The sequence below is a fragment of the Alligator sinensis genome, unplaced genomic scaffold (genome assembly GCF_000455745.1).
Source record: "Alligator sinensis unplaced genomic scaffold, ASM45574v1 scaffold1177_1, whole genome shotgun sequence".
NCBI classification, from domain to species: domain Eukaryota; kingdom Metazoa; phylum Chordata; order Crocodylia; family Alligatoridae; genus Alligator; species Alligator sinensis.
Window position 1 is genome coordinate 1,920,501 of NW_005842120.1, and position 8,140 is coordinate 1,928,640.

Sequence of the window (8,140 nt, forward strand, 5' to 3'; positions counted from 1 at the left end):
ATATTGTAATGAACCACTAGAATGGGTGGTATTCATTAGCAGCATAAGCATGTGCCCTAGCTTAATCCAGAGGTCAGCTGCCATCAACTTCATTAGAAGTTATATGCTACTGTATTGATATTAGTCAGAGCCAGCAACAGAAATAAAAGTGAATGAGATGCAACAGAAAGCAAAGCAAGGTTCTTGTTGGCATTGTCCCTTAAGAAAAGGAATCAAATACCTACAAGCGTTTTGAAGGGACTTAAATATTGCACTTAATTGCTTGTGGGAGTTTTCTTTATGAATAATCCAGAAAGAATCCTACTAGACCCCTCTAAGCTACCTGCTAGAAAATACTGGTCTCTACTGCTTAATAAAAAGACAGTTAATCACAGCTGATCCTATAGGACAGCTGATCCTATAGCAAGGGTCAGCAACAGTGGCCTGCAGGTCATATCTGACGCACAGAAAGATCCAGTCTGACACAAGAGAATCAGTCTCATAGAGCTGTCACCTCCATTTTGCATTGCTTCCCTCTGCTGTGGAGTCTGCTGCTCCAGCCTGTGCCAACAACAGGCTGTTGGCCCCATCTGGTAACATGTTGATTGGTATAAGTCTAGCCATATTGCCTGAAAATTTTTTTTTTCAAAGTAATGCCCAGAAAGTGCAAGTTTCTGTACAACAGTATAGAAAGGTAGAGTTGCTGGCCAAGACGTTTGCATTTTTTTAAACTAGAAGCCAGGGATGACAGCTGAGTACACTTCTAAGATGACCCTTTACTCAAAGTACCTTTCCATTTGCTCCCTTTCTGAATGCTCCAGAGATATTTCTGTTCATCAGCTGCCATAACATTGCTTGGGGAAAGTAGCATTATTACATTAGTAATAACTCAAACTACTTCAGAATGTTTACGTCAAAAGAAATATCTGAAATTTCACCTGGAACATAACTGAAGGGTAATGCCATTCTCCCTGTAAAAGCTAGTCTTACAAATCAGGCTTTCTTACCTTGCCTTTAAAATTTAAATTAGAGTACAGTATTTACAGAAATAAATAAAAATTGGATTTATTTTAAAATTAAACACTAAACTTAGTATTATTCTAATCAATATGATGGAGTTAATGTTGTGTTTAGATTAGGAGGGTCTGGAGCATTCTATTCTTTCCCCGTTGATCAGAAACATCTGTGCTTCATAAGTTGAGGCATTCAGTCCATTTGATTGGTGTTTGCACATCAGCATGCAGAAACAGTTCTGACACCACCTGAAAGGTGTGCACATTTCTTTTTTTAAATACGTTGGTTATTCCAAGTTGTGCTACCTTGCATTTTCAAGGTTTTAAATTAGACAGATGATTTAACACCATTCAGTTGAGTTCCTGTGAGCCTGCATTTTTATTAAATAACACTTCAAGTTTTCATGTAATCTGCTAAATGAATCAGAGTATCTTTAATCAAAAATCTTGTACTTAGAGGCCCTCTGTAGTTCTTTTGCAAGTTAAGGTGTTTGGTATCCTGGTAGCTAAGCACTAAGATTGATTGCATAAGTTTAGGAATACATTAGACAAGGGCTTGTATGGTATACATTATGGGGATGATCCTGCCTTGAGTAGGGGACTGGAACAGATGCCCTCCAGAGGTCTCTTCCAGCCCTACTCTTTTATAATGGACAGCTTCAATTAGTAGAAGTCAGGTTCAGTTAACCCTTTTCTGGTTTGTGTTAGCTTTCTTTAATGATTTCATAGAATCATAGAAATGTAGGATTTGAAATGACCTTAGGAGGTCATCTAGTCCAATTCCACTCAAGGCAGGATCATCTTAGACAAGTGGCCTAGCCTGCTCTTAAAAGCTTCTAAGGATGGAAATTCCACAGCTTCTCTAGGGAGCCTGTTGTTATGAAATCAGGATGAAGATTCTGCAACCTCTCTGGGAAGTACTATATCTGTTCAGCTTAAGTTCTCCATATACCTGAACTGTTGACTTAAAATCCCCCTTTCCTGCAACAGGTAATGAATGAGAAACTGCAGCATTGTATGGATCTGACAGACTTGATGCGCAATCACCTGAATGAAAAGCATGCCCTGCGCTTGGAGTGGATGATAGTCATACTTATCACCATAGAGGTTAGTTGGATGTTCAATCACCAAGCTTCTCAGCATCACCCTGCGGAACAAAATAATGAAGCTGTGTGGATCCAAGAACTATACTCTTGCAGGGGTGTAAATGCAGCTTTATGATTTATAGGGAATGATTTGGAAAAAATCCTACAATGTTACTTTTCTGTAGCCTGCTGTACATGGCAATAACTCTTCACTAGTTATTTCATGCAAAATCTCACCAAGGTTTTTTCTTCTTTTGGGTTGCTATTATAACCAATTTATTTTTAGATAATCTGGATGCTTTCGTCTTATTTTTGTAATGTTAAGGAGAATTCACAATGTACAACTCTTTATTAATAAATATTTATTAATAACCTCATTATTCCACAGGTCATGTTTGAACTTGTCAGCAGAGTTTTCTGACCAAAGTGGAAGCTAAGGATTTTGAAAAATATGACAGGATTTTGAAGATCATATTCAGAACTGAAAATTCCTTTCCCCATCTCCAGTGTCCATATATTTCTGGAAAACTGCTGTACTCACTTTCTAAATATAAGCCTGAAAATGTGCTTTTTCAATAAAAAAATTGAACTTGGTGAATTTCATGTTGTCACCTACTAATATTTCATAGTAGCTAGGGTCAGGAGGGACCTGAACAGATCATCTAGCCTGACCCCCTGCCACAGGCAGGAAAGAATTCTGGGTTCATGAGACCCCAGACAGGTGATTATCTAACCTTTTTTTGAATCTACCCAAGGTAAGGGCAAGGACCACTTCCCTAGGAAGTTGGTTCCAGATTCTGGCCACCCTGACTGTAAAATATTGCTTCCCCATCTCTAACCTAAACCTATTCTCCATCAGCTTATTACCATTGTTCCTCGTCACCCCAGGTGGTGCTGGGGAGAATAGGGCTCTTCCTGTTTGCTGTTCATCTCCCCTGATGAGTTTGTAGGACAGCCACTAGGTCCCCGCCTCAGCCTCCTCTTGCCAAGGCTGAACAGGTTCAGGTCCCTCAGTCTCCTCATAGGGCCTGTCCTGCTGCCCTCTCACCAAATGGGTGGCCCTCTTCTGAACTCTCTCCAAGCTGGCCACATCCCTTTAATCTTGAGATAAAATAAATTTAGTTTTGTTATACCAAGAAGATCCTTAAGAATGATGTAGGATAAATTTTAAGTTTCTATTCTCTAGATAGTTTTTGCAGTGATTATGGAAGTGTGTGCATCTTGGATGAAATTCTAGTTTTGTCTTAAATCATTATGGATTGCCTGTTGTCAATTCATACACAATCCTCATTCTCCCAAATGTTTCTGCCTCTGAAGTTTTTTGCCTCTGTCCTCTTGAAAGCACCTTGCACATTGATGCACCTTCCATTTCTGACAGAAGTGTTGACCTTTGGGCTGGGGTCCTTTCATCCATCCTTGCTCAAAGGCTCCCTTTGGGGCAGTTTTCCTAGCTGCACACCACCACCACAGTGGAGTGGATATGAACAGACTTCTGTTTTGGGACAACTCAACTATTACTTCAGATCCATGACTGGGCAAAGGCTTTGAAGGATCAGAGTAGGAAAATTGACAAAGATGGAAAAAAAAAACCCAACAAGCTATTAATTCTATTCAAACAGCTCTTTTGGTTTTGAGATGTTGCCTTTTATGCTACAGTGCTGAAGAACCTAGTGCAGAATTAGTTTAAATATCATGAGTACTGATTATAGAATTTGTAGTATACCCAATCTTTTTTTTTTTAATCTAGAAGCCTAGTTTCTCCTAAATAAAATACTTGCTCTATCATAAATCTTGCCAGCATATCAAAAATTTTAATTGTTTGAATATTTCATCCAAATTTCTCAGTTATCAAGTACAGATGTTAACCAAGATTTTTTTTACCTGTAGATGAGCACTAAGAAGTCAAAGAAATGACTAATTTCTCTGCTTCCTAGCTCTTAAACATAGTTGAAATTGAGTATCTAGCAAGAATGAACCTAAATTTACTGTAGACCTGATTTCAGCACCCTTATGTATAGCATTGATGGTCTTGTTAGGGATCATAGTTTTTTGCTATGAAAAGAGCAGAAGTCTGTTAAAAAAAATAAAAATGTGTTTCTGTGGTAAGCTTCCCCCCAGCACTGACTGGCTGTGGGGCTTGTGGTGGCCCCACCCCTTGCTGCTGATTGGATATGGACTGTCATTCATGTGGCCCTGCCCCTCAGTGGCAGAGAGGGGTGAGGTCACACAATGGGCAGCACTCTCAGCTAATCAGCAGCAGAGGGAGGCGAAGGTAGCTGCCATCTCAGCTGCTTCCGTGTGCTGGTGGCTTCTCCCTGGCAGTCTGCCTCAGAGGCTGTAGTAACTGCTGGCTTCTCCTGGAAAGCCAGCATTTTATTTTCTGTAAGGTTCCCCCGGCCAATTCTAAAGATTCCCTATAAAAAACACAAATTCCATGTTTCTCCATGGCAAACTAATTTCTAGGATCCCTGATCACCCAACTACACCTTTCCTAGAGACTCCCAGCCTCATTGAGTGACCAGTAATCCTAACTACTCCATATTCTTCTCAATGTGTGACCCTATGCTATATATCTTGCACACCATCCACTGAATATTAAATTTAATTTTTTCTTGGGTTTTTTCTGATAGTGCAAGTACCACAGGAGGTCTTTACAAATAAAAGTGATCTTCATAAGAATGCTTGAAGTGAGAGGGATCATTTCTGTTTTGCACATGGGGTGAAATGGGTTAGAAAGTCAGAAATTGACTGAAAATAGGATTCAAGCAGCCTTGGCTAATTTTTTCAGAGTACTTAGCATTTTACAGCATGTTACATGCAGAGCAGAAATCCCACTGAATTTTGTGGCAGCTGAGAGTGCACACTTCTTGCAGAGTTGACCCTAAGTGTTTCAAGTGAAGTAGTCGAGGAACAGGAACTAGTTACCTATAAATATTTTCATTTATATGACTTGCCCAACTTCATATAAAGCACTCTACGGCAGAGGCAGCATTAAGATACCTTCACCATAACAGCAACCCTTCCCTCACTGCAGTTCCCATTTCATTCACCACGTCCTCTTCAACTTTTGCAATAGACACAACAGCTACTTTCATGACATATCCTTGACGCATGACAAAAATAGGGTAACTCTGCACTGGATGAGGCAGGGGACCTGTTGGAAAAAACAGGATATGTTAATATAATGAAATTCATAACATGCCTTGGGGAGACAGGGTTAATAGTTGCCTAAGTACCTTAGTACTGACACTTAACTTGCGAGTGTTTTTGCAATTGTTAAGTTTCTATTATTTAACTGAAAACAAATGGCAGTATTAAAACAAGTGAATTAACCCACATGCACACAGGTGGGGATCTTGACATCTACAGCCCTTTTCTCTGCTACTGGGTATTGAAAGCATCTTATCTTCTATCTCAATCTGCCCCAAAAGGTATGAAAGCTTTGTCAGCTGGTTTCACAACTATCTGCAAGAGATCAAAAGAATGCAGAGGCTCAGCATTCCTGGCTTCCAGAGGGGAGCGTCTATAGTGGTTACATACCTTCCTGCTCCTCCCCACATATACTCTGTCCCCCTCTCCTGCCCCACAAGTATTCCTCATCCTGCTTGTAGCTTGCTTGCATCCCTATTCCCACCGTTAGTCACTTTACCTTTCCAGCCTATATCCTCTCAAACCTTTTGCTTCTCTTAAGCATTGTTAGGGTGTTTCTTCTGTTCCTTCCCACTATGTGGGAAACACCATAAATAGGGCTAAAAGTGGAGCGGTGGTCTCCCTCTTCTCATTTGACTAATACAATAGCAGCCCCCAGCAGCTGGGAGAAGCAATTGCCAGTGAAGGCCCGATTGGCTCCTGTGAGTAACATTACAAGCTGTGAAGGGACCAATCAAGTTCAAGCCTAAGTGAAATTCTCTGAAGGTTCAGTGCCCAAATGCTAACAAACTATCACTGACTGCACAGCAGTGAGATTTTTTTTTGCAGAGGCTCATAACATGGGCCCAGAATGAATTTTCACAGGGTTGGCAGAAAGCACACTCATGCCATATACAAGTTTCAAATACCAGAAAAATCATGAAATAATGTGTGGCTCTATGTTTTGGCACAGAACTAAAAACAGTTCTATGAATTAATCACCATAGGCAAAAGCAAGTGCAATTGTTTTCACCCTAATTTCACCCTTGGAATGATACTGAACTCTTAACTGAAACCTTCAGGAAATGCACACTTTTTTCAGGCAAACAGCAAAGATATTCAGCCTGAATTATTTAATTGGGCCAAAATTACATGAAAAGTGGCAGGCCATCATAACTATAGGCATAACTACCTGGACAATCTGAAAATATACTACTGTCTTCAACTAGACAGCATATCAGATCTGCTGGTTGTAAATCAGCCACTAAAGGGGGGGTAGGGGGGAAATCAGTCATAGGTGTAACACTACCGACAACAGTCAGTTATAAATTCTGAGGTCTTTAGATACAGCAATAGTAAATGCAGTATAAAACTCCTGGGTTCATATTTGCATCTCTGGAAGATCCCAAGTTCTTAGCAAATGCATGCCTTGAATTTTATCCAGCCCAAGATTTATTACAAAAGCAGCACTCAGGTCACTATACAGGTCAGTCGCATCATACATGCATTTAACTTGCGCAAATTCAACTATACGTGGGGTGGGAGGGGCTTGAGCTTGCACGCAGTGCTGCCGCTTACCTGGAGGCCCATTATGGCAGTGACAGCCACTGTCTCCAAAACCTCCCGCTGTTGCCATGGAGTCATGCCTGGAGCTGTGTGGCCAAGCCACCGGGCAGCAGCAGCACCGTGGTGGTGGCCAGGCGGCACGCAGCCATCCCCACCACCACCCCGCGCTGCGCTGTTGCCATCAGCCACACAGCTCTAAGCACAGTGCCGCGTGCAAACTCAAGCCCCGCCCCCCCACATATAGTCGCTGATTTTCACCTTATGCGCTGACTTTAGCACTTAACCCCTGTGTAAGATGCGACTGACCTGTACTACACTAGAAACTTGGTTATATGAAACAATAAAGAATCAGATTCCTGCAAAACCAGCAAGAATGCTAGTATCTTTTCACCTTCAAAACATTAAAAACCCAATGATGGACCAGACTGATTTGGGTCACTTGGAACGACAGCAAAACCTGCATTAAGCAAACATCAAATATTAAGCAAACCCTTAAACGTTTATTAATTATTCCTAAGCTTCTGAAGATCTACGAAACAGTTTTTCCCAATTTTGAGGCAACCAGTTTTGGTAGTCCCCAAACAGTACTTTCTACTGTACACATAAGCAAAGTCACTAAACTTTACACCACTTTCAAGGGGGTAATTCTCCAAATTTACAGCAGAGAATAAACAAGCAGTAATAATAAGGAAGCTATTGTTTTAATATTTTGTTTCTACAGATCTGCAACAGAAAGGTGGAAATCCCACCCCCTCCCATTTACTCCGACTTTTGACAGCATTATGGGTAGAGCTAGCATCACTTTTCCTCAACTAGTGTTCAATCAGTTACCTTCATTTAGGCGAGACCTTCAACAGCTACTGGGCAGGAAAATTATGGTAAAAACCACAAAAAATGGCCTGCCACTTTTCATTTAATTTTAGCATAATTAAATAATTCAGGCTGACATCTTTGATGGTTACCTGAAAAAAAAGGTGTGCATTTCCTGTAGGTTTCAGCAAAGAGTTCAGTATCATTCCAAGGGAGAGGTTAGGAGAAAAAAAAAAACTGCACTTGCTTTTACTCTGGTGATTTGTAGAGCTGTTTTAAGTTCTGTGTAACATCTGAAGTGACTTTTTAACTCTTTAATACTGATCAAATTTAACATGAGTGCTTAACTAGTGAACATTTATACTTAGCAGCTCTGCAGGTACACAATACAATGTTTCTTATTATGATGCAATTTAGGGAAAACCATATAATTATGTAAAAACATAATATCAACATAATTTAGTGAAGTGCTTTTCCTACCATAGAGTGAAGAAACTGCAAAAGGTTTTTGCCATACAAATATGGAAGTACTCACCAGTCAGGTTTTAATTCTAATCT

The 8,140-nt window shown here is 40.4% G+C and overlaps 1 protein-coding gene across 7 annotated transcripts in view; it reads left to right on the forward strand.

Annotated features, from left to right (window-relative positions):
• Positions 1 to 2,808, forward strand: part of RMND1 (required for meiotic nuclear division 1 homolog) — a 28,610-nt gene extending 25,802 nt beyond the window's left edge. For 3 of the 7 annotated variants that reach the window (XM_006024835.3, XM_025205588.1, XM_025205587.1), the window contains 2 exons: positions 1,983 to 2,099; positions 2,466 to 2,808. In XM_006024835.3, the coding sequence (XP_006024897.1) occupies positions 1,983 to 2,099; positions 2,466 to 2,498 (150 nt within the window). In that variant the 3' untranslated portion in view covers positions 2,499 to 2,808. The remainder of the gene's footprint in view (positions 1 to 1,982; positions 2,100 to 2,465) is intronic. The other 4 variants (XM_025205590.1, XM_025205592.1, XM_025205591.1 and 1 more) reach the window with 2 other exon arrangements.
• Positions 2,809 to 8,140: the final 5,332 nt, after the last annotated feature.